This window comes from Protomyctophum parallelum (assembly GCF_964188405.1).
Source record: "Protomyctophum parallelum genome assembly, chromosome: 17".
NCBI lineage: Eukaryota > Metazoa > Chordata > Actinopteri > Myctophiformes > Myctophidae > Protomyctophum > Protomyctophum parallelum.
In genome coordinates, this window is record NC_139719.1 from 13,591,093 (window position 1) to 13,618,259 (window position 27,167).

At 42.6% G+C, this 27,167-nt stretch overlaps 2 protein-coding genes across 4 annotated transcripts in view; both read right to left on the bottom strand.

Moving 5' to 3' along the window:
• Positions 1–2,620, bottom strand: part of LOC310875080 (disks large homolog 5-like) — a 48,291-nt gene extending 45,671 nt beyond the window's left edge. For all 3 annotated transcript variants that reach the window (XM_083788132.1, XM_083788133.1, XM_083788131.1), the window contains exon 1: positions 1,473–2,620. In XM_083788132.1, the coding sequence (XP_083644258.1) occupies positions 1,473–1,863 (391 nt within the window). In that variant the 5' untranslated portion in view covers positions 1,864–2,620. The remainder of the gene's footprint in view (positions 1–1,472) is intronic.
• Positions 2,621–12,542: 9,922 nt separating this feature from the next.
• LOC310875003 (annexin A4-like) lies at positions 12,543–26,548 on the bottom strand. The gene is made up of 16 exons (XM_083788008.1): positions 26,307–26,548; positions 22,674–22,832; positions 21,641–21,854; positions 21,440–21,477; positions 20,955–21,209; positions 20,028–20,115; positions 19,838–19,932; positions 19,546–19,659; positions 18,884–18,974; positions 17,849–17,928; positions 17,630–17,686; positions 17,433–17,526; positions 17,238–17,333; positions 16,716–16,774; positions 15,510–15,632; positions 12,543–13,847 (listed from the first exon to the last, which is right to left on the bottom strand). Exons 2-16 carry the CDS (start codon positions 22,821–22,823, stop codon positions 13,788–13,790), a joined length of 1,614 nt encoding a protein of 537 aa, XP_083644134.1. The 5' UTR covers positions 22,824–22,832; positions 26,307–26,548; the 3' UTR covers positions 12,543–13,787.
• Between the last annotated feature and the right edge of the window lie 619 nt (positions 26,549–27,167).

A 27,167-nucleotide genomic window follows, 5' to 3' on the forward strand; every position in this document is an offset into this window, starting at 1 on the left:
AGTATAGATGGAAAGTAGGCTGTAAAGTTTGCATATTTCATAAAGCTACTTGTGTAGCCTTTCTTTCACATGCAGCTAAAACACATGCAGCGGTAATAAAACCATTAATTACCACAGGTTGTTCCCAAACTTTTTCATGTCAAGGACCCCCAAAAATGATACTCATTAGCCCGCGGACCCCCCATTGAAAATATATGCCATGGACGGTGGACGCCCCATAACAGCTCTAGCATTGATTTTCAGCCATTTTTTTCGGCCCCCGGATTGACGTGAATTAGGCTACGGTCCCCCATTTAATGGCATTTCAATCTCTGGGACACCAATTTAGATTGTAAAATCAATATTAATTTTACTCTGAGAGTGTACAAATGGAACAAAATGGACCTGTTAGGGTCCATTTGGTTCCATTTGTAGGATAGGGGTAGGGGTCCATTTGGTCCATTTGGTTCTTAATTATCATTTAGCTGGGGACCCCCTGGAACTCTCTCAACTTTGGGAACCACTGAATTACAACACAGAACTGTAATAATAACACATTCATTACATGGTAAATGGTGCATTTATAGCACCTTTATCCAAGGCGCTTTACATAGATTGTGCATTACATTACATTACATTCACCCAGTCACACACACATATATTCATTCATACACCGATGGCGGCGGAAACCATGCAGGGCACCAACCAGCATATCAGGAGCTCAAGGTCTTGCTCAAGGAGACTTCGACACTAACTCTGGGGGAGCCCAGGCTCGAACTGGCAACCTTGCGGTTACCATCCAGCCACTCTACCCCTTATCCACCGCTCCCACGGTAACAACTTCTGAGAGTGTACAGATTGAACCAACACCAAGTTAACTTATATGAGTGTGCAAATAGACCGTCTGTAAACTCAGAGCAAAGCGAGTGTGCAAAGGGAAGAAGGAGTTCAAGGAACCAAATGGGAGTCCATTTGCACAGATAATGCTCTCAAAAGTTAAATTAACACCCTTTCCAATAATAAAGATATTATAGACATCATTCACTCACTCACCAGATGCAGTGGTGGAAAGTAACTAAGTACATTTGCTTAAGTACTGTACTTTGAGGTATCTGTGCTTTAGTATTTCCAATTTCCAGTATAGCCTACATCTCAGATCCAAATATTGTACTTACTACTTTGACTCCACTACATACATTTGAAAACTTTTGTTATATTACTACTACAGTAGTTACTTTATAATAGCAGATATCTGCTATTTTTAAAAGATTTGTATACATTTGGAAATGGGAAATGGGACATTCGGCTTAATGAGTACATTTTGAATTCCGGACTTTTACTTGATCGTAAGTTGTGCAAGTATTTCTACATTGCAGTATTGATACTTTTACTTAAGTAAAGTAAGACATTTTTCCCACCAATGCTTTCCAATAAGTAGGTTATTACAGACATGTCATTCATCCATCCATCCATTCATTCATCCACTCACTCACCAGACGGGTGATGAGGATGAGGATGATGATGGTGATGATGATGGTGATGATCCACCCCCGGGGGCCCTCCGGGGTGGTTCAGGAGCACGGCGGGGTTCAGGTGCGGGTGGGTCTTCTCCAGGGCGGCGCACAGCTCGGGGAAGCGGTCCCTGTCCTGGGCCTGGAGGAGCATCTTCAGCAGGAGGTCCACCTTCACCTTGTCCTCGCCCCCCGGCCCCGGGGGACCCCCTCCAGGACCCCCACCACCACCCTCCGACTCCAGCTGGTAGCGCTCGGCCGGGCTCAGGGCGCCGGAGTGGGCCAGCACCTCCACCAGGCGCCCGGGGTCCGTGATCTGCTCCACCAAGTTCTGGTAGCACTTCTCCAGCAACTCTTTATGCTTGGACTCCATCGATTATTATTAGTATTCCCTCTCTCTCTCTCCGAGTCCCAGGCTATATTCACTATGGTCAATTATTAAGAAAGCATAACGTGTGATAGCTTAAATATCGCTGGGTCATGGTGGTTAACAAAGTTATGTATTTACTCCCTTTAATGGAGTGTTTAATATCGTAATTCCCATAGTCATTTTTCAATGCAGTGTCCCGGGCCGCGGCGGCGATCTGATCTCTTCTCGTTATTAATAAAAACCGATCCGAAAATACAAAACTCCCCCTTTTTTTCCTCTCTCTCTCTCCCCCTCTCTGATCGCCTCTCCTCCACAAAAGATCGTGGCGTTGTTGTTTTGTTTTGTTTTAGTCAGAGGAGCCTGGTGGGAGTTGTTGTTGGGACGCTTCTGTTCGAGCCCGAGTTGAAGGAGACACAAGTAGCCATGTTTGTTGAAGCAGCCCAAGGCTGTTTGTTGACTAAGAAGAAGAATACGAAGAAGAAACAGTCCAAATGCATGTTTGTTTCCAACAGTTCGTCCCTCTTGTCTGTCTGTCTGGAGGAGAGCTATAATAATACTACTACTAATAAAACCTCCTGTAGGCTCTGCTTCTCTTCGGCTCCTCCTGGGAGAGAGAGTGTATCTCCTCTTCTCTCTACATGTTGGGACAGAAATGTTGGTAAAAGTGTCTCCTCCGCCGCTCTACTTCTCCCACTAGCTCTCCCTTCTTCTCTGACTCTGCCGCACCAAACTCCGCCATGTCTCTCTCTACTCTCACTACTATTCCCACACACACACACACACACACACCAGCAGCTGGAGTCCCACGGCTCAGAGCAGGACTGCCAATCATTGTTTTCCGTGCCATGTAAGGTAAAATGGGGGCGGGACTTATAACAGACGCACCTGTTTTTTTGCGGTTTTTTTACCGGGCGAAACTTTACATCATTCTGTCTGTGGTTCTAATACTTTTATTTTTTTTAATTATTTTTTCAACCCAAGAACCCGCCGTTTGGTACAATATGAAACCCCATCCCAAACCCACATACAGTAGACTAGCCATTAACAGCTATTTTTTTGATTGATTGATTGATTGATTGATTGATTGATTGATTGATTGATTGATTGATTGATTGATTGATTGATGGATTGATTGAATACTTTATTAACAATATTGTTAATAGTGTAGGTAGTGCAGTCAAAGGTTCAGCTAAAAGGATAACACAAAAAGCCCCAGGGAGCTTGTTTCCTTTGTGTTCCATTGGTTACTATGAAGATCTGCAAAACCTGTCTGTCACTCAGTCACTCAGTCAGTATGTCCGTCATGCTCACCATATATGACTGTCAGTCCGTCACGCCGTGTTACACGTCGTCACGCCACCATATATGGCTGTCACGCTTAGATCTCCATAGGCCTATGAGCTGACCTGTTCTGACATTCCATATGTTGATCCCTCCCCACCTGTCCTTCCTTTTCGATGTCTACCTTTTGACTGATACCTGTCCATTTAAACTCCGGCGAATACTAGAGTTTTCAACAGGCAAAGGTCCTTCTCGACTCTAGACCTAGTTTTAGGGAGTCGAGAAGGACCTTTATGTGTTGTTGTAGTCATTCCATATTTTGTATTTTGTATACCTCCATGTTTGAGGCCCAACTTTGGGATAACAAGCTCAGATGAGCTCCTTCTCGTGTTATGCCCATGGGCCATGGCCATGGGCATCTAGTCTGACTGGTATCTGTCTGGGCACTGGTCCTGTGAGTATGTTATAACATTGGTTCTCAAAGTGGGGTCCAGGGACACCTAGGGGTACATGAGGGAGTTCCATGGGGTCCCTATATTAGTTAGGATCCATGTGGACCATTGTGGGTCTGTAACTCAGAGAGTGTACAATAACAATTCCATTTGTACACTCACAGAGTTAAATTAACAGTGATTTCTACAATATAAATTGTGGTCCCCGTGATACAAAAGCCATGGGGGTCCGAGGCCTAATGCAAATCAAACTGGGGGTCCTTGAAATTAAAATTGGTTGAGAATCACGGCTAGAACCGTAAAAGTCTTCTCTTATGCGAGTCCCTGGCATATCTTTTCAAATGGGGGTCCGCAGGCTATTAAGTGTCGATTTGGGGGTCTTTGACATGAAAAGTTTTGACCTCTGTCTTATTAGGCTGGATTTGTTTTTACATTCGGATACACCGTCCAGGACAGGCTTCAGACGTGCCTCCTCAGGAGACTCGGCTCAGATCTGAACCATTTGATTTGGCGATTTGGCGTTAGGAACCCGTTGCGACCGCATGCCCTATACTGTCTTATAAGACAGACCAGACCCATTGAGAGATGTACAGTAGCACTCTGTCGTCTACCATGAGCCGAACCCAGACTAGAAAAGTGATCTTGGAGAAAGCGTGTCCTCGGTGAGAGGAGAGGCCGAGTGGTGGTCTTATTATAGTTTGTTTTGAGAGGTCTGCATGCTTGCTTTTACTTTTAGTGGCAGTGAGATGTTAGTGAACCATGCATGAGGTGCAAAGCAAGCATAACATATAGCCAGCGATAGTAGTAGTGATGACATTGCAAACCACAGTTTCTTTCCTGGCTTGTTCCGGCCAATGACACATGTGCAGTGCACTGCGCTTGTGTCTTCTGCTCCATATAATCCATGATCTAAAAGGAGTAAACACTGCAGGCAGCTACAAGTCAGTGAAGTCACATCTGAGACAACACAACAGAGAGAGCCTCTAGAATAGATCAGGGGGTCTCACACCGTTTCAATTAATTTCAAGGACCCCCAGTTTGATATGCAATAGGCCAATATGTTTCCCAAACAATCGATTTCTCGTTTTTAATTGTCATTTATTTTTATTTTATTCAAAAGGGGGGGGATCACACCTGTGTGAACTGAGCAGCGACAATACAGCTGGCTGGGTGCAGTTATATTTATATAGTGCTCAGTGTGAATGGCCCTTTTAGGCTGCTCAACAGTGCCACGTTAGGTCAGCCAGCAGTATTGCAAACAGACAAACAGACTGTCAGAGAGACAGACAGACAGACATTTGGCACCGCTCAAAAAACAAAACAAAAACTGCATATTTACTTTCACTGATGTGATGTAGTAGAGCATGTGTTTCTGAAAAGGAACATGACTGACATGGACTTACTTCAGGGCGGTACATGAGAGAATGTGGAAAATGGGAGAATTTGTGTGAAACTGCTGATCTTGCTGCTGCATGGTTGTCATTCATTCTATAATAGCATCAGCTAATACGCTTTTCATTTGCAGTTTTCTCATTAAAATGTTGCACTCATGTAAAGGGAAATCAGGGAAAGGGGGTACGGTGACTGATGCCAAAACAGTTTGAAAACCAGAGAGCACTTTACAGTAGCTGTAGAAAACCATTCAAGCATAGGCTCCTCTGCACAGCTTTTAAGCCTAATTCGGTACACACTGTTGTTATAAGTTCTGAGCAGCTTTAACAATTCAAATAATTACGTAACCTCTGTTTTGCAGGGATATCCATGCGGCTCTTAGCAAGAAAACCAGACTACTGGATTGCTGTGGAATTATGCAAATTCCTAAACTATACCAGAACCAGTCACACATGGGGAGGACTATTCCGTGTGCCGTATATGCACTGTATATCATTATTGACTGTACTGTACAGAATGTTGTAATGTAAATATAACACACACGCACAGTAAAATAACTGGTTCTGGTAAGGATGTATTTTTATGTTTGAACAATCATAAGGATACACATCACAGCCTACAGTATATATGACTTGAACAATATATTATATTGGAAAGAGAGAATAATATTCTGTTTCTCCCATCTCTCTCATGCCGAAAACAAGGAGAACACTATATAAATATATAAAGCGATAAATTATAACTGGTTGCTGTATCTCATTATGTTAATGTTGTGCATGTAATCCTTGGATTTGTAATTTGCTTATACTCATGAAGGTTAAAGCAGGATTATGTCCCTGGCTACCAAATGTCACCTAACCCTGGGAGCGAGAAGCGAACCTTGCAAGGTCGCGTGCACTGGCCATATATGGAGCATATCTTGAGTGTACAGGGTGTGATGAGGTCAGATCAAGATATGGAATGTACAGGTCAGCAGTCAGCTCCATATATGGAGATCTAAGGGTGGCAGTGGGGGCAGTGTATTGAATATACAGGGTTTGATGAGGCCCAGGTAGGGCCAGGCCTTAATTTTCGGGCCTATTGAGAACTCTAGTTTTCGCTGGCTGCTGGGCACAAATAACTTTGGGGCCGTCTAGAGTTTAAATGGACAGGTATCAGTCAAAAGGGAGACATGAAAAAGGAAGGCTGGAAATGGAACGATCAACATATGGAATGTCAGAACAGGTTCTGACAATATTCATATCAGGGATATCCATTGTGACAGCAGGTCGCATTTACTATGACATCAGGGATCTCTATCCCTGATGATGTCATGCGATGTCCTGCATGGGCACCATATATGGGGCATTCCCCATGTATGGGGATTTTGAGTGATACACTGACTGACTGAGGGAAATGCGTGAACCTTTGCGGCAACCACAGTGGTTATCACTGTCATATTATAGACTATCACAATATGATCATATATTGGCATTCCCATATATGGGCATAACAGGGATTGTATTAGGGTAGGATTGTATCAGCTGGGAATGCCCATGTATGGAACTCTTTCACGTGATGTCACGATGATGTCAGGATGATGTCAGGATGACCTGGGGGCTTGCCTGGGGAGACCAGGGGACTGATGTCACGTGATGTCAGGATGACCTGGAGAGACCAGGGGACTGATGTCACGTGATGTCAGGATGACCTGGAGAGACCAGGGGACTGATGTCACGTGATGTCAGGATGACCTGGGGGCTTGCCTGGGGAGACCAGGGGACTGATGTCACGTGATGTCAGGATGACCTGGAGAGACCAGGGGACTGATGTCACGTGATGTCAGGATGACCTGGAGAGACCAGGGGACTGATGTCACGTGATGTCAGGATGACCTGGAGAGACCAGGGGACTGATGTCACGTGATGTCAGGATGACCTGGAGAGACCAGGGGACTGATGTCACGTGATGTCAGGATGACCTGGGGAGACCAGGGGACTGATGTCACGTGATGTCAGGATGACCTGGAGAGACCAGGGGACTGATGTCACGTGATGTCAGGATGACCTGGAGAGACCAGGGGACTGATGTCACGTGATGTCAGGATGACCTGGAGAGACCAGGGGACTGATGTCACGTGATGTCATGATGACCTGGAGAGACCAGGGGACTGATGTCACGTGATGTCAGGATGACCTGGAGAGACCAGGGGACTGATGTCACGTGATGTCAGGATGACCTGGAGAGACCAGGGGACTGATGTCACGTGATGTCAGGATGACCTGGGGGCTTGCCTGGGGTGAGCGACGGGATCTGAGTTAGGTGACGTGTCAGAGTGACGGGGATTGTGAGTGAGGTGACAAAAACGCCAGGTTTCATAGTTATCTGCAGACCTCCGGTCGTAATTATGTCACATCAGGGGAAATTCTACTGTTACTTTTCTTAATGTCTGTGTCTATGACAAAACAATGTAGATGAACCACTTATAACCCTATTTTATACTTTTACTATTTTTGAAAAAGTCTGGATCGATGTTCTTTACATTCCCAAATTATTGACGAATATGGTTGAAGTAAACTGAAGGTCAAGAAAACAGTGTGACTTTTCATCCAGAACAAAGATAATAAATATGTGTCTGTAAAAGCAAATCAGTAATGTCTCCCATGTCGAAATCTACCAATACATATAGTAGTCACATGAATTATTTAAAGGTGTAGTGAAATGAAAAAGACGTTTTCACACTTTTAGACCATATCCGTGGTCATCATATGGGCATACCTAACAATGGATGCCAATTATTTTTGAAAATTCTCATTTCTGTGTGTTTTTATATCAAAGGTCAATAAAAACGATTGTATTATTTATTTATTAAACTGTCTCTGCAGAAATCTCGCCACTGTTTTTGTTCCATTTCACTAAAATATAGATGCTCCTTTCTGTGAGGCCAAAGTCATTCAATGTCACCGGTGGGTGAACAGTTCACTTTAGGGAAGCGGTGGTGGGCCATAATTCCCAGAGGGGTGGGGATCGACCCGACGCCTTCTCACAACAGGAAACACTTTTGTGTACTATTTTCCAACTCAAAGCCAGGGTGTTATTGGAAACAGAAATTGATTATCCTCCTTTTTTTAAATGGATCTGTCTCGTTTTCCTTTTTTTCTTCTGTTGCAAATTGCAATAAAAAAATGATGTGATGTGTCCATTCCACATTACATAATGTACTTCATTTGAAAGAGAACATAGATAGAATTGAGGCAAACATAGGTGGGCCTATACCTTTTAAGCACTAGGCTACTGCCAGAGGCTTCACTCGGGAACAGTCAGTGCCATTTCTTCAGAAGGATTGTTTGTGCATTTTCAAATATTTGAATGCACTCAAGTTTATTATAGAGTTTTCCTTTATGATAAACTGTTCATTTAGTTTTTTGGGCTTTGGCCAATAACCACGTCATTTCCACACTGACTCAAGCCTATTCTATATCCCCTTAATATACACAAGCATACTAACTGTATATACATATATTGCAAAATAGACAACATAAATGACATACATACATACATACATACATACATACATACATACATACATACATACATACATACATACATACATACATACATACATACATACATACATACATACATACATACATACATACATACATACATACATACATACATACATACATACATACATACATGCATGCCGGCAAACCACTCTTACAAACCTATTTAAAAGAACAGTTTGTGTTACGTTCACAGCCATCACCAGGCCATGTGTTGGTTTTGTTTTGGAATGAGATACTTGCCAATAAGAAGCATAAATTAGCCTGATTTTCAACAGAAAAAGACTTATTTTCAGTATGAATGCATGGGGGCTTATAGGATGTGAGGGCCCACATACAGCTCATCATCACAGACTGACAGCCGGCCCCAGCGTACGTCCGCCACAACAACTGATGACACAGGGGCTTAAACCAGTGGTTTATTGCAGTGGTTCCCAAATTGTGGTCCTGGGGTCCTTGAGGGAGTTCCAGGGGGTCCCCAGCGAAATAGTTTGGAACCAAATGGACCCTTGTGGGTCTGTAACTCTGAGTGTACAAATGGAACCAACTTTGTACACTCTCAGAGTTAAATTAACATTGATTTTACAATGTAATTGGCAGACCCCCCCCCCCCCCATCACAAGTCTATGTTGTGCCAGGGGGAACCCGTACAAGATTTTGTTGTTACAAATAGCAGATCTACAACCTAGATGTGTAGGTTTGAAATGGTTAAACTGATTAACAAATTTAGCTGGGGACCCCCCCTGGAACCAGTGCAAGGACCCCCTGGTTCACACTCTACCACTGGTGTAAAGTGCACACCCAGCTCTAACAGCTCAGCTATAGTCAAGCCACTCAATAATAATCAACAGTCAAGATATCAGAATCTGCTGGAAATCAAATTTGATCTACCCATGAGTGTAAGCAAAAACAATGACAACTATTTTTTGCGTAGGTAGGCCTATACTGTAGTGACTTGCAAAAAAGACATGAATACCATCGTAGAATATTTATCTCTTGTTGTTGCTGATGTTTTTTAAATGTTTAAGTGAGCCTCATTAAAAGTAAATTAACTCCCCACAAGGCCACAACACAAAACAAAAACTAGAAAAAGTGCCCTTCCGGGCACAGGTCTCCACCAGGTTATCCACAGATCCGTGCAGTTAGAGGTAAAAACACTTTTCGGCCAGTTATAGCGCCACCTTGAGGCTGAGTTGAAATTGTTCATGTGGCATTTCGTCCTCGGCCTAGTGGGAATGTGGGTGCACAATTTCACGGAAATCACGCGATGTGTTCATGATTTGCAGCATTTTGTTTGAAACTGAGCACTCCTGTGAACTTTGGAAGCCAATCTTAACCAATCAGGATGGAGTCTGATAAATCTGAAAGACCCGTTTCGTTGAATGGCTCTAGAGAGACTGTGTACCAATTTGCGTGATGTTTGGACAAAATCTGTAGGTGTACTGTGCAAAAACGTGTTTTGCACAAAGCGGCCTCCTGGTGGCGCTATAACAGGCCGTTCTGGAAAGTTTGGGGCAGAGGTTCATGGTTGGCATCCAGGGAGTGTGTGTGCAAAATATGGCATTGAAAAACTTGTTTTGCACAAAGCGGCCTCCTGGTGGCGCTATAACAGGCCGTTCTGGAAAGTTTGGGGCAGAGGTTCATGGTTGGCATCCAGGGAGTGTGTGTGCAAAATATGGCATCGACCGGGTTAACGGTGGCCGAGATTAGCTGTTCACGGACACACGGACACACACACGGACACACACGCGGACGGACGGAGTGCAAAACATACTCTCCCCACATGCCTTCGGCCTGGTGGAGACAACAACTAAGCCTGAGAGAAACAACAGAGCTAAGACTAGATATTGCTATTTATAGCTCTGTTCCAACTGCAAACTTCAAACATTTTCCCCTCCACAGATTATGGAGCAACAATACACATACACATGCAGCACAGCACTTATGTAAGCCATATTGCTTCCATCTTTTGTTCATGGAGGTTCAGTTTTAGATCCTTCCAATGAGTTGGGTTTACGTGTTCACTGCATTCATAATCGTTACATTGAATTACTGTAAGCTACTTGAATGCAATTTTGAGGTATTATTTTGAGGTGTTATTTGACTTTGGTTGGTATTTCCATTTTTTATACTTCACTAAATCTCAGACTCAGGTACGGACAATCGATTATAGCCCATCTTTCTACAAACTCACAAGACATTGTTACGCCTTGTGAACTTGTAGATCTGCTATTTTTGAAAAGGTCAGTTTGAGTTTGAGTACTTTTACTATGCATTAAGCATATGTTGATGCCCAAATATATACCTGTTTTGTTCTTTCACTCAAGTAGCATTTTTAATAAAGGCATTTTTATATTGTGTATCGTTACTTTTTCTTAAGTAAAAGTACTCAGTAGTAGACAGTAGGTCAAGGAGGACCAAATGGAACTTGTTTTGAAATGCAAATCTCTCATGTGAGCTCCCAATAAAGAATCATCACCATCACAACTATGGAATGGCTATTAGTGGTACAAAATGACAAATTAATCAATCTGGGCTCAAGGCACGAACAATTTAGTGAATCAATCAAAATAAAGAAATTAACCAAATCACTATAGTTGGTAAAACAGTGAATACGTTCCAATTTTAAATCAAAACTTAATGTTGAACAAGCAATCAAACCATCAAATTCAATTTGTACGTGAGCTCAGGGAGCCCTCTGCTGGCAAACACACAGACCAGTAAAATGCTGTAAATGAAAATGCCATAATTGCAATATTGAGATGAACAATATGTAACGATTGAATTTTGTACATATTGTTCCCAGTGTGAATAAGAGAGATATGTTGTACACTGGCTATAGCATTCCTATACAGGCTTTGGGCCTTCAGCATATTCAATACAAGGCTAGATTGTGTCAATAATAGCTGCTAAACATTGAAATGTAGATGGCGGTTTAAACAAAATATGCTAAAAAATTTAAAAGCTATAAAAGAAGGTGCAAATTTTTGCAAACAAGACTAAAGCTGTGTTGTCACATAGGCCATTTAAAAATGTATAACAGTGTAGGGTTACAATAGAACAGATCAGAACAGTCATGAAGTTGCAAACAGATCAAATCAAGTTGGGGTGTGTCCTTTCTCATGGTCATCATCATCCATAGTGTATGGCCTAGGTCCACACAGCATACGGCTCATAAGGAGGAAAGGGAGGGATTAGATTAGTTTGCATTAAATAGTACTACACTAGGGTAGATTAGACTGAACTAGACAACATTACTACATCAAACAACTAGATTGCCTAGACTAGATTATTGGATACGGGATGGTGTGGTTTGTGGAAGTTTGTGATGGTGGTAGTTGAGTCAGTGTTAAAAATATACAGATTCCCCCTCCCCCTTTATAAAGATCAGGTGTCAAGCACTTGTGATATTAATCTTAATGATGAGTAATCTGAATCTGCAAAGTAACCTGTCAATTGTAGTACAATTTCCCCTGAGGTGTAGTGGAGCAGGAATATAAATTAATCCAGTCATCTGTCATCTCTGGCAGGTGTTTGTAAACTAATCAGTCAGAGCATGTTAGTTCAGTAATGGGGAGAGAGGGAGATCCAATCAGCAGAGAACTATCTTACAGGACAAAAGATGGCATGATTCCATATTTAGATGCTGTTTAGAAGAGTAGTGGTTCTCAAAGTGGAATCCGGGTTCCTGAGGATGTAACTCTTGAGTGTACAAATGGAACCAAAAGTAAGTTTGAGAACCACTTTCTGAGAATCCTGGAAAATGCCAAATGTACATCTAGGCAAATCCTTATCTGCTCTCAGCCAGTAGATGGCACCAACACAACAAAAAAAAAAAATTTATTGTGGTATTGAGACTGAGACTGTGCTTTCTCGCCCGCCTAGTGGCGAAAAATAAAACTTCTGGGAACTCAGATTAGTGTTGCTCTGGTCCATAGCTCAGTCTAATGCCGCTGCAATCCCAACATAGAATCTTGCTTATGCAAATACATCACTCCAGTTAACACACACACTATGTCAGAGCATTTTATTGAAATGAGTTACGGGTTCATATTGCAGTATAGGCTACATCATCACAACTATGAAATGGCAATTATTAGTGGTACAAAATGACAAATTAATCAATTTGGGCTCAAGCCAGGCATGAACCATTTAGTGAATCATACTGAATGTAAAAAAAATAAAACAAATCACTAGTTAGTAAAACAGTGAATACATTCCAATTCTAAATCAAAACTTCATGTTGAACAAGCAATCAAACCATCTACATACAAATTCAATTGGTATGAGCTCAGGGAGCCCTCTGCTGGCAAACACACAGACCAGTAAAATGCTGTATAAATGAAAACGCCATACTTGCATTATTGAGATGAACAATATGTAACGATTGAATTTTGTACAATATTGATCCCAGCGTGAATAATAGAGATATGTTGTACACTGGCTATAGGATTCCTATACAGGCTTTGGGCCTTCAGCATATTCAATACAAGGCAACATTGTGTCAATGAAAGCTGCTGAACATTGACTGAAATATAGATGGCGAATATGCTAAAAAATAAAAAAGCTATAAAAGAAGGTGCTAATTTTTGCAAACGGGACTAAAGCTGTGGTCCGTTAGTTGACACAGAGGCACTTTAAAATGTCATTAAACTCTCTATATATAATATCTCCGTGGGCGGCCGGAAACCACTTAACTCCAAAATGTTCATTTTTCAGGAAATAAAGAAAACCATATATATATATTTTTTTAAACAAAGCAATACTGCCGCATCAAAGTAGGTATTATTGGTGACTTTATATATCGCCAATTACTTGCATGAGAGGGGGAGAGGTGGTGGGGTTCCAATGGAGGTTTTGTCAGAAGCACTTTAATACTTTTCATTGGTTCAATAATTCTTTTAACCAACACAGATGTACAGGGTGTTCAATATGAAGAAAAAAAATCTAAAACCTCAAAAATGGAGTTAGGTGGTTTCCGACCATGACAGTGACGAATCTTGGCAAACATCTAGCATTATGCAGTAGCACAAAGATTGTACGTGTGTGGAAATGTAGTTAGTTTTGTTCCACTGACATGACACTGACTGATTGTCCCAAGAAGAGGAAAGTGATATATATTGTGAACTATAACATGCGCGACGGGCTGGTGCTATAAGGACATGGGAAACAACGGTTAAAACTATGAAGCATGTAATACGTTGTCCTTATATGGCCGTGGTTATTTCCTCCTTCATGTGTGTGTGTGTGTGTGTGTTTAGTCACTTCCACCGCACAGCTTCAGCAGCAGCTTCTTGTAGTCTCCAGAGGTGTCACCCTATTGGGAAGAGAGAGGTAAGCAATTTATTATACATTTATGTTTCAATATGTCCATACACTGACAAATGTGTCCGTGGCAGGACTTGGCCTTGTCCGTGGCAAATTCTAGATTTTGTTTTTACACACCATCATAATGTTCTTATTTTGCTCATGGGCCGGGAGTTACTGGGGACGGAACCGTACCGCGGGCGGAGCGGGACGGAAGATAGGTGGCTCCATCGATAACCCGCGCTCGGTGTAGCCTGGTTCCATTGATTATAGTGGCAGACTCCCGCGGACTCCTTCCGCGGCCAGTAGTGTAACCCAGCCGTAAGACACCAGTCAGTCTCCAGGTTTTATTCAGAATATGTATGACACTGATTTACCATGACACTACTGTATGTATGGCACATAAGGAGTCCACTATAGGACTAAGGACAGCGGTTCTCAAACATTGTATTTTCAAGAGCCGCCCCATAACTTTAGACCTAGCTCTTCATGTCTTTGTTCCATCCTCGGTCCCTCCCTCCGTCCCTCACTCACAGGTGTCATTTTGAAGCGATGTCAATTACTTATGACATGTAATGTAAATATGACAGCGAGTGGGATCACTGGTAATGGATTGCATGTCCTGTTGTGTTGTTGTATGTTGTGTTATCTCTACATAGTATTCAATCAATCCAAAATAGGAAAAGATAACACTTATGCCATATCACAATATAAATTCCTAATGATATCAAGTTTCATAACACCATATTGACTACTTTGTCATAACACCTCATCTACACTGCCAGCGATGCGATCGAGCAAATGCTGAAATTGCATTAGAATACCGGTACATGTTTTTCAATGAGACTGTCCTGACATACCATGGGCGGAAGTGGTTAAGAGTGTCTTTGGTTATGGTTTTTATAAATATTGAACCAATGAAAAGTATCAAGAAGAGCTTGTGTTAAATTACAACTACATTGGAACACTTTTTTTCAAGTTCATGAGAAGTAAAAATACAATATGCTTAGTTTTGACAGTTTTATTAAATACTCCTCAGGTAAAAGTCCTCAGGTAAAAGGACCAGATAGGCAAACTACTGGTAATAGAATCACAAGGGGATCAGCAGCTGGCCACCTCAAGGTAGCAAAAAGCGCAACACCACATTTGGTCAGTCATCTTCAAATGGGAAGCAAGGAACGCACACGTTGCCTGGATCAACTAGAGGTCTTCTACAGGTCTTCTCAAGAGGGGCGCGACAAAGCAAGGGTAAAAAAGCTAAACTGAATCCAGGTCTGGTGAGTCATGTGCACGAAACGAGCACGTGCGCAAGAAATTCATGGGACCGCGCCCACGTAAATACGCTTGCGTTGTCGCACCACAACTGCTCTGCGCACAAACGCAGGTCTCATTGAAAATGAACTATAGGCGTGTTAAATCACTTCACATTTGAAAGGCCCTTTACTCAGTAAAAGGGATACACTTGTGGAATGCCCTACCAACTGAAATAAAAAGACTAACTGATCTAAAGAATATTTAATGAAAAGGTTAAACACTGGTTGAAGTCAGGCCAGAAGTGCGAACACTCATGTTAAGCACATTTTAAAATGTTGGATGTAATTTGGGAATGTTTTGTAGTTTTACTTTAGATTAGAGTTTGTAGCTTTTGTATATGCCTAGAGAGCATACGTACCGAGATGGCGGTGTAGAGAGACTTGCCGTAGACCCTCACATACTCCTGCCTGACGTCCAGCATGTCCACCTCGGAGCGGGTCACCATGATACGGATGAGTGTCCTGTCTTTGGTCCCCGCGCCCTGTTAGCATCAATAAATAGGGGGTGCATACATTTGTTAGACATACTAACAGTCCGACAGCCATTAGTCCAACAACACCGTCGCTCCCGACATGCGTGGCCGGTTACAACTACACCGTGACCGGTTTAAAACTCACCCGTGGCCGCCGACATGTGCGTCAGGTTAAAACTAACCCGTGGCGGGTTAAAACTAACCCACGGCTCCCGACATGTGTGGCAGGTTACAACTAACCTGTGGCAGGTTAAAACGAACCCGTGGCTTCCTGTGAGGTTATGTTTAGGGTTGAGTGTTGGGTAGGGTGTCGGACTCATGACTGTAGGACTGTTAGCACGTCAGACAAAACAAATAAAATACTACCCCATAAAATACTACACATAATTGTCCTGTCTTTGGTCCCCACTCCCTGTTAGCATAAATACTACACATTACATATGAGTGTCCTGTCTTTGCCCTGTTAGCATAAATACTAAACATTACTGTGCTGTGCCCACAACACACTTTGTTTGATCTGCAATGCATACAGTATGTGTTTTTAACTGTGGTTCTCAAAGCAGGGTCCAAACCCCCAGGGGTCTTTGAGGGGGTTCCAGCCGAGCAAAAGTAGTTAGCAAAAGTAACATAGCATCAAGTCACTTGAATCCCATTTTATACAAATCCAAAAATAGCAGATCGATAAGTTTACAACATGTCGAGAATGCGACGGGGCTCTGAGCTTGTACTATGGATCGGGGGGGAAAAACACATCACATAACTTATGAGGGTCCCTGGCACAAAATCTTTTCAGAAACTGATCCACGGTCAAATACAAATCGATTTGGGTGTCCTTGACATCATAGCAACATTTCGGTCAAAAGACCTTCTTCAGATGCCTGAAGAAGGTCTTTTGACCGAAACGTTGTGTAAATAATCATTGTGTACTGTGCATTTTTTGAATACTTCTATGAGTATATATATACACGTCTATGAGCCGATCAGGTGTGCATAAGACTGTTTCGGTCCGACGTCCTTGACATGAAAATGTTTGAGAACCACTGTTGTTTTACACTGGAATACAAAGACAGTTAGGTCACACAGCGTACGTACCGCCATGGCCTTATGGAGTCTCTCTGCGAAGTAGGCTGGGGTGTTCCTGATGCATTTCACTGCAAGGTGACAGGAGACATGAGTGTTCAGCAGTGGTGGGAAAAGTACTCACACGTTTTACGGGAACCCATCGTCCAAACAAAATGGAAAAACAGCACCCTCTGCTGTTTGTTTCCTCAGAATCTGTTCTTGAGAGATTACTGGTGTTCAGACACTAAGAACAGATAAGATGCTTCACTTCAAAACACCACTAACATCATAATGGAACAGTGTCATCGTCGTACATCTGATAAGTGATTCAGCCAAAGCTCGCTAATGTGCACTTCTGAGATTTAGGTCATTTATATGATATGCAACCTTTATTTAACCAGTGAAAAATATATTGAGACAAAAAGTCTCTGCACAGCACTGCTGGACAAGAGGCTGAAACATGCATACAAGACAAACTCCACCAAAGAAGAGCAGACAGACTACCGAACATTGCTGTGAGTTAGTTTACGTGAGTGTACTTGAAGAACTCACCAACTGCCACCATGCCACCCTCCACGTCTCCAGACATCTCCCTGCAGATGCTCTTCTCAATGTCCCGGCCACACATCTGCTGGTACTCGTGGAAGACTGGCGGAGACAACAGTTGCCGGTTATAGTCAAACAATATCGTACATACCACTAAGACATTATTAGTAGTGAAAATAACAGGTACTCCCGGTAGCATACCTGCACGAAGATGAGGCTTACTGCGAGCACATAAGATCGCATTGAACTGAGACTCATCAGTCCCCACTTTATTTTCCCCAGCAGCATACAGTTTCTGTCAGAAGCAAGCACGCACACACAATTACTATCATTGATGCTCTAATCAATGGATGTTGGACGTTCTAAGACAATTATCAGTTTTAAAATACAATCGTCACCTGAGCGTCCTGTTTGGCCATAGCGACATCCACGTTTTCCCTCTCATCTCGGTTGCCCTGGAAAAAACCAACAATTTTCGTTTCAACAGGCGGCGGCGCAAACAAATCTTAAATCTAATGCATTACTGCTGCCTGGTCAATAATTCGACGTCGTCCTCCTGAGTGCAGGACGCTCTTGTTTGAATAATAAACTGCAGCAGAAAGAAACCTAGTACCTACCTGACAGAGGGAAACCAGGAGTCTACGGAAGTGTCCCGAGGTGTCATTGCTGATGGAATCCTCCAGGGTCTTTCCATACTCTGAAGGCAAAAGTAACAATACATCTGATCATCACCTTCACAGTATACAACACAGAGTAAAGTCCACATTACATACATTCGTTGAATCGTTTGGTTACTAGTGTCCTCCATTTCATTTACTTTCGAAGCTTTTTGTACACCAGAGGGCACTGAAACCGCAAAAAATAAACCTGTGGTGAAACACAGCTGAACTATTTTACACATGTTGTACTTAAAGGTTAGTATTTTTTGTGTGGCCTTGGTCTTTCCCTGATGGAGTGATCGAGGGTAACTCGATCGAGTGCAGGACTGCACGAGTATGTTCAGATGCAAAATGTGTATCGTCCCACAAATATGTTAAGAATCTAAAACATGTGACCTCTTTTGGTACACAAGTGATGGCAGGGGAGGGCGCGAGCTGGGCTTGGTTTGAAACACAGCAGCTTATTGTGATTGGCATTGCTTATTGTAGGAGCTCTGTGAATCCCACAATGCAGACATTATACAATCCAATTACAATCATGTGGTGAGTACATACATGCTCATCACCTTCCTACCTACATGGCTGCCTGCCTAGATATGTCCCAAACCACCCCCTCAGGCCTTCCACTGCTGGCCTACTCGATGTGCCTAAAAAAATGGCAACTAAAAACACAAACTCCCACTATACCTTCGACAGGCAGCCTCTGTAGACTTTATTTTTATTTTTAAAGCACAGCTCAAGACCTACTTCTGCACTCTTGCTTTTAGTTGAGCTTTTTAAATCCTTGTTGTTATTCATGCCCTCACTGGATTGCCTTATTCACTGCTATTATTTTAATGTTGTTTTATGCCTTTGCTTTCTTTTTCCTTTTCTTCACTGCTCTGTAAAGCACTTTGTGCTGCATTTGATGTCATGAAAAGTGCTATACAAATAAAGTATTACCTGAAACCTGAAACAACAGAAATAGATAGATAAGAGTGCGGGGACACTCACCAGATTTGTACACCTGATTGATTGCACATATCTCTGCATTGCTGCGAGATGACAGGATCTCGATCAGACATGCCTCATCGGTCCCTGCACCCTGCACAGGAAAACACATGCATTATGTTATACTTTAACTATTGAAAAATAGCAGATCTACAAGCTCATAGCGAGGCACCGAGTGCCACACTATGAACTTGTAGATCTGCTATAATCTTGAAAATGTGGCGCAAATCATTGAATGTGATTTGTTTTTAACACAAATCTTTGCTTCTGGGCTTCTTTCCCTGGACAACATATTTTCTGATGGGGGTCTGCAGCCAAATACAGATAATTCTGGGGGTCCTTGACATGAAAGGGCACCACTGACATAGAAACATTAGAAGATTTTTTTTTTTTGTCAGCCTCAGTCCTAAAGTCCTTTAGTCAAGTAATGCAAAGCAGCTTGTGTGATAAAGAGAGAGCATACAGTACTGGCTGTTTGTTTCACTCATGATTGAATTTTCCGTGTATCTGATGACGGCATTGTCAGAAGGGACGGAACTTCTTCTGGTCACATTGCGTGATGATGAGTCACACCCATTGCTGACGTACCACTGTCTCCCAAAACAAATATTGTATCGTCTACTTAAAAAAAGCCATGGAATTACTGAGCTGCCCTCTGCTCTTACATGTATGGACTCTCTCAGTTCAGACGCATCAAAATGTGCAGACGCCTGCAGCATGGCAACGACCAGTTTCTCATAGTTTCCAGTCAGCTCCGACTTCAGATCGTGGAATAGATCCTATGTGGAAAAACAGACAGACAGACAGACACTCAAGATATAACTTCCACTTAGAGTTCGGTCAGCCTCTATATAGGATTTTGTCTATTGTTTGTATTGTTTCTATGGATCCCCTGAGTGTCTGGAATAAAGTTTGAATTGAATGGCCAAAGGAAGCATGTTTAACTGTAACTCCTACCTTCCCATAAGTGGTTTTGTAGGCAGCCACCAGTGGGACCCTCTGCTTACTACTGCGACTTCCCAGAAGTTCAGTGATAGCCGACTCATCAGTGCCTGTTCCAAAGAAAATGTTAATAGTTGTTTTAAAAAGGGATTGCATGTATTATTAACCCCATTATTCAAACGGGTGCAAGGATATAATTACTGACCAAATCCCTTCATTGCTTTGCGGAGAACTTCAACATCCCTCAGTGGATCAGCTCCTGCATAGTCTTTAATGGAACCCCTGAAACCTCTCTAATCAACAAACATAAGACAAACACACACACTTAAAAAACAATAAAACATTTAAAACAACTTGTTACATATAAAAAGCATAATACAGGTTTTCACTCGCATACAAACATTTGAATCAATTATCATTTTTTGAATGAAATTTGCACATTTTACCCCTGTTGTCATGGTAACGAGAACACTATTGGGGTTTTTAGACTTGAAATTGATTTTATTGGATTCCTTGACCCCAGAAATGTACACTTTGACATACATCTTTTTATTATAGCTTTAACAGAGGCAAAGATACGGGCTATGCTGTATTGCTGTAAATGGTGACGGCCATTTCGAAAAATGTGTATATTTCACAAATGAAAGGTGATGCAGCTTGTCTCTTTGTATAAATCTTTTCCTATGACCCTAAGGTACTTCCATGCCAAAGAGGAAACTAAATGAAAGCTTTAGAGGGTGAGGGGGTAAAGTTACCCTGTTAAAACGTATTCTTTTGAATTAAATTTGCATATTTTACCCCTGTTGTCAACGAGAAAACTATTGGGTTTTTTATTCTTGAAATCTATTTAATTGGATTCCTTGACCCTAAAAATGTATACTTTGACACCAATATTATTATTATAGCTCTAACCAAAGCAAAGATATGGGCTCTGGTGTAATAGTGGTTCATTTTTTGGTGGCCATTTTGAAAAACGTGCATATTTCAGTAATGAAGGGTGATGCAGCTCGTCTCTTTGGATAAATCTTTTCATATGACCCTAAGGTACTTCCATGCCAAAGGGTTTCTCTGTATCATGACTGATCAAATGTGCCTTAAACATTCCACTAAATCCAAAAGTTTTAGTTCGTACATTAACAGGAGAGTGAGGGACAGCAGGGGCACCTCCTCCGTGTCCCGGACTAGTTGCTGGGGCACCGGGGTAACCCGGCATCGGCTGTCCTGGCGCCGGGCCCCCTCCATATCCCTGCGGGGCCCCTTCCGGGCCCCCTCCATATCCCTGTGGGGCCCCTCCCGGGCCCCCTCCATAGCCCTGCTGAGCCCCTCCATATCCCTGCGGAGCCCCTCCCGCCGGCCCCCCTGGATAACCCTGCGGAGCCCCTCCCGGCTGTAAAAAAAAGAAAGGGGAAGGGCACTGTCATTAGCGCTATAAGTACACAGTGACATAACTTATCTATAAGAACAAACCAACGGCCATGGTGGGAGGGACTTAGTAGAATGCATGTACGTATAGTAGGTGTTTTTGAGCAAATAAAGAGATTTCACATAAGTCAGTCCATATGCTATTAATCTCTCGACAGTGTGAGGTGAGGTGGGTAGATAAGAGATTAAATGTACCATTCCAAAGCCGCCTGGTGCTCCGCCCCATCCTCCTCCTGTGGAGACAAGGGATTGGTTACATAATGCTCAAATGGAGGCGGGGTTTCGCTTACAGGCCAACCATTAATTCGTCAATTCGACATATCCTATTACACAGTCAGTTGTTTATGATTGACATTGATTCTGTGAACGAAATAAAACAGCGGCATTTAGCCTTACCTCCTGCTGGGGACGGGTAGCCCCCTGCTCCAGGTTGTTGCTGTGGTGGGTATCCCCCAGCTTGGGGAGGGTAGCCCCCCCCGGCCTGGGGTGGGTAGCCCCCGCCTGCCTGCTGAGGGTAGCCCCCTGCCTGGGGAGGGTAGCCGCCTGCCTGGGGAGGGTAGCCGCCTGCTTGTGGAGGGTAGCCCCCGGCTTGGGGTGGGTATCCACCTGCCTGTGGGTAGGGTTGTCACGATCATATTTTACTTGACGATTAATTGCCATACATACAACAACAACAAAAAAGTGTGAACCACTTTTCAACCTATGTTCATATAATTGGTCCTCACTAATGTTCATGGTAAAGTAGCACCATTTTCTTCCTACTCCGTTTCTCATAGGAGGGCTGTGGGCAGTTCAGAAAAACACCATCCTTAGGCAGATATTGTTAAGATTACACTGGTGGCTTGCTTCCATTATAGAATTGTAACTTTTCAGGAATTGAAAGCCTGCAGCTTGGATTCCCCATCAATAGAGCACCGAAGTCTGACGTCACTTTCAGTAGAGGGCGCCAATATAAAGTACACGAACCTGTGGATTTGTGCCCTCTACTGACAGTGACGTCAGGACTTCGGTGCTCTATGTCTGTCTCTGGAAGTTCAGGTTAGTCACACAGACACTTCGATGGCTTGCGTAGGAAGAGAGCTTTTTTGTGCCTGGCCCATGCCCCCGCCACCCCCACCCAGAAACGTGCCTGCACAGCTGAGTATTATCATCTTACTTGAAATGTGATGTGATGTCTTCTCTCCCCCCCCCCCCCCCTCTCTTTCTTTCTTTTCTTTTCTTTTCTGAAGATGCAAGTAGGCCGGGCGCAGCGCACGCTTGCGACCAGCAGCAATAACTTTGGTCTGACTGATGTATTTATATGTGTTTCAAGCCTTATGACCTGCTGTAAAACCTTTTGCCCTTCGGGGACACTAATAAACAACCTTGAACAGACAGGTAGGAAAATATTGTGCAGAATTGGCATTAGGTAAAGTTGTGACAACTGTACCTGTTGTGGGTAGCCCCCTGGTGCAGGAGGGTATCCCCCAGCTGCTGGAGGGTAGCCCCCCGCTTGGGGTGGGTATGCCCCTGGCTGTGGCGGGTAGCCCCCACCTTGAGGATACCCACCAGACTGATCAGGGTATCCAGGATAGCTCATCTTTAGGACCTATAGGGTTGAGAAGGAGATTATATAGTCTCAGTTTAGTTACCTTGTTGTAACGTTTCACTCAACTTGCGATGCGATTCGGTTAAGGAATATCAGACTTACAATCAAAAAATGGAAAGAAGTCGAAGTCCAAATCAAGTAAAAGGTCAAAAGTGAATGAGAACACAATCACTGGTTTATTACAAGACCGGTCCTGGAGCAGCACAACACCGGAGTATTATGACAACTCCCAATTACAGGTTTCCATCCTCTCTTATACAATTCGAGAGGGTTCAACAAGCAACAAGACACTTCTTTAACACATAGCCTTATATGGTTTAACACATGTCCTTGTATGATGTTGTTCTATTCTGCTAGTCTAAACACAAATAGGTTGTTCACTGCTGGTAACAGGTGGAAGAGTATTTTCTCTCAACAGTTAGCTCACATAGACTGAAATGTCATTTTTCCATTACAATTCGAATCACGATACTAGGTTCACGAATCACGATTTTACGATGTAAAAAAACATATGTTATTTCATTTCTCTCACACAAATCCAGTATTTTCTTTCTCTTCAAATGTTCTTGTCTTATCCTCTTTTCAATATGGAAGCAAATGACTGAAAACTTGTTTTGTTTGTTTATCAATTATTTCTCTGCTGCATCGTGATACAAATTGTGATTTACTCACGATGTAAATGGTCACCAGTTTGAATTTGTTTTTAATTGATTTACGATGTATGACGTTAGTCATTACACATTCCCAGATGCAGAGACAATACTGCAGGAAAGAAACATAAATCAAAAATAAATAAATAAATAATACAGTCAGATAGAACAGAGATTAAAGAAAATAGCTTGCTTAGAAATTGGCCAAACAGTATTTGTGTTAGCAATGTCTAATATAAGAGAAGAAAAAAAAGAGGAGAGGGGAGAAAAAATAAAAGAGGGGAGGGGGGGGGGACCACCTGTGTAGACACCGGTTTACACGACGTTTATGATTAAGAAAATAATAGGCCTATGCATTCACCATTCCCTAATTAAAATATCGTTCATCTCTGGAACTCTTTACATGGTCCGTCTGGTTAAAAGAGAAGTAAAGGAGATTATTTTCTTAATGTATGGAGGAATATTAGTCCCTGGGGGAACACCAAATAGGGCCATTAGCGGGTCGGGTGGGGTGTATACGCCTAATATATCAGAGTAGGATTTAAATATATCTGTCCAGAAATCCACTAACCTGGGGCATGACCAAAACATGTGTGACAGGCCAGCAGCGGGTTGTCTACATCGGTTACATGCATCATGAAATATCTGTGCTAGTCTTGCGTTAGTGTAATGAACCCGACGAATGATCTTACATTGTATGAGACTATGTCTAGCACATATTGAGGAACTGTGAACTGGACTCAAAGCGGTCTTCCATGTCGCATCGGGCAGTTCTAACCCCAGGTCCTGCTCCCATGCTCTGCTGCCTAAGACGGTTATATTTAGAGTTTCTGGGTTCATTGAATTAAGTTAATTATATATTGTTGAAATTAAGCCCTTTCTATTTAGGGTTCAGAGAAAGTATAGAGTGCACTGCAGAATGGCTGGGATGGATTGGAAAGTTTGGAAATTGTCTTTGTACAAAGTGTCTGATCTGAAAGTAGCTAAATAGATGGGAGCCGGCCAGCTGGGCTAACAGAATTTGAGAAATGTGAGAATGGTGCCATAATCCTGTACAGATCTTTAATAGTTCTGATCCCCTTGTCAAACCAGTTTCGGAAGACAGGATCAGTACATGAGGACTTGAACACATCATTACGGTATATTGGAGATAGTAAAGATGGACTTTTGAGACCGAAGTGCCTCCTGAATTGTGTCCAAATTTGGATAGTGTGTGTAACAGGGCATAGAGCTGACTACAGGGGTAAGCGGAAGGCCTGAACATATTAGTGAAGAAAGAGAGTTTACAGCTCTAGCAGTGATTCTCAGCCATTTTAATTTCAAGGACCCCCAGTTTGACATTAGTCTACCCCCATTTCAGGGCATTTCTATGTCTAGGATGACACAGACTTAGAGAGAGACCCCAATTTATATTGTAAAATCAATGTTAATTTACCTCTGAGAGCGTACAAATGGAAACAATGGCACTCTCTGAGTTACAGACCTATAACTAGGGTCCATTTGGTTCCTAACTATCTGTCATTTAGCTGGGGACCCCCTGGAGCTCCCTCATGGACGGACACCACTTTGAGAACAAATGTATTAGCCAATACTGGACTTGGTTTGGTGTGCCTTCCTGTGTTATTTGACTTGCTCTGTTTTCTTTCCTTCTCTAGTACACACTAACTCTTATTCCTTCCTGTAACTGAAATGTTGAGTGCTTGTTTTACGGTTTGACACTTATGTGATTGTGTGTGTGTGTGTGTGTGTGGGTCTCTTAAGTTTTCTGTTCTCTCAAAGTAGCCTATATACTTCAATTGGTTATGCAAGAATTTGGTGTAACGTCAATTTGAACATATAAATGAGTAACAGAAAGTTGTAACAGAAAGTTGGTTGTTATTATTAGGTGCAGGCCATCAGGCCCCGCCTCGTCTAGGCAAATTAGGCCTGTAATTTCAATGTGGAAAGCCAAAGGCGGGCACCTGTTGCAGTCATGCAGCAAACAAACATCGATCAGAAACATGACACCATTTCCATGATGGGGCAAAGGAAAAGTTTGTTCAAGGACATGCATGTCCTGTACTCCTCTGATACTAGGCAACGCCCTTCCCCCCGCTCATGTACTGTCTGATTACTACCGTCTCTGATCCAACATGAGGCCCACACACACGCAGCAGCCTAGCATAACAGGATTTGCATTTAAAGCTTTCTAGTTCAGTCGAACTGGCTATAGGCCTGTGAGTGTGATTTGTGAATCGCCAGTAGTTTGTAAACACAGATTTACCCCCAAGCCATAATCATCTGTACATACACAACGTTACAGTATGTTGTTTGTCGCCATCCACTCTCTCTGCACTGTCTGTTACATAACATATCATCACTGTGCCACATATCATCAACTGCCACCGCTGAAGTTGCGGACACTGCACTGGTCTATCGTCCTAGCATCCGGGTGACGGCCGTAAACAACATAGATCATTCCGTCAGTCACTCACTCATCATTCATTCATCACATTCATTCACTGCGGATCTGATTACAGTATCAGGTTATCCCGTAGGCACCAGTCAACCGACGTTCCGTTTAGATTGGCTTTGCTTGCCTTTTGAATTGATCCTCCACACACTGTAGCTAACATTAACCTGACCCTGCCTTCTTCTTCATCGGGCTAACGCCGACGCAGCTATATTGTAATCCAGATATTAGTCTGATGCTATAGTCAAACCACGTACGTTTCTTACACTTGTTATTAAATGACACGTTAACGATTTACGATGCCAGAGCAGAACGCTCTGAACGTTATTATATCATATAACCAGCACACTTTAAATGGAAAAATACACTTACTGTGGAGGAGAGCAGTATTTCAGCAGAGCAGATCCAGGAAGGGAGAACAGTGTGTGTGTTTAGCTATAAAGCAGCTAAGTGGGTGGGTCGGACTATGCGGGTCCACAATGTTGTTTCCGTTCTTTTACAATAGCCTACTAGACTGTAATAACCTTTGAACAGCTTGCACTGACATTTCAGAAATCATCAATACTTTATGGTGTCGACCACAGTTAGCAGCACAAACAAACGGGACTTTAATTAATTCCACTCCTATGCCACCAAAATGTGTAACGCCCTACCAACAGTCATTAAGACATGCGAATCCCTTGACTCCTTCAAAACCGCTCTCAAAGGGCACCTAGGCGGCTGCAATTCGAAATTGGCCCCCGTAAAATCCCCACCCACCCACTCTTTTTTCCCCTCACTGTATATACCCCCCCCCCCCCCTTTTTACCTCCTCTATAATGATTTCCTGTTTATGGCTATAGCCATACACTATATAGCCTAGAAGTATTTGTACGTATCTAAATGTTATGATGAATTGAACATGGTGGAACCTATTGTAAACAAGTGTAATGCTTTATGGTGTCGTCCACATATGCAGTTAACAATTGAGTTGTGCTTGAAATGTACCCAATTCTTCAATCTGTTAATAAATCCTACAATCAACACTTGTATTCGAGTTGTGCCAGTAACACAGTAGCCTACTTGTGCGCTCTGCTTGCGCAAATAATAAAATCAGATGGACACTTTAATGCAATTACAAACCAATAATATGATTTTGAAATGGACCGTTCTGCATAATGATGGGTGCTTAATTACTTTTGCTTTATTTTAATGCTGATATAGATATAGTTTTACTCAAGTGTTTTGTATAGC

Bases quoted from the DNA above. Each gene is read 5' to 3' on its own strand.
- LOC310875003 (XM_083788008.1), bottom strand. From the start codon at position 22,823: ATGAGCTATCCTGGATACCCTGATCAGTCTGGTGGGTATCCTCAAGGT. The intron at 17,527-17,629 runs GTGACGATTGTA...TGCTTCTGACAG, and splicing joins TGGCCAAACAGGACGCTCAG to AAACTGTATGCTGCTGGGGA. The intron at 17,334-17,432 runs GTATGCTACCGG...TGTCTCCGCCAG, and splicing joins TAAGCCTCATCTTCGTGCAG to TCTTCCACGAGTACCAGCAG.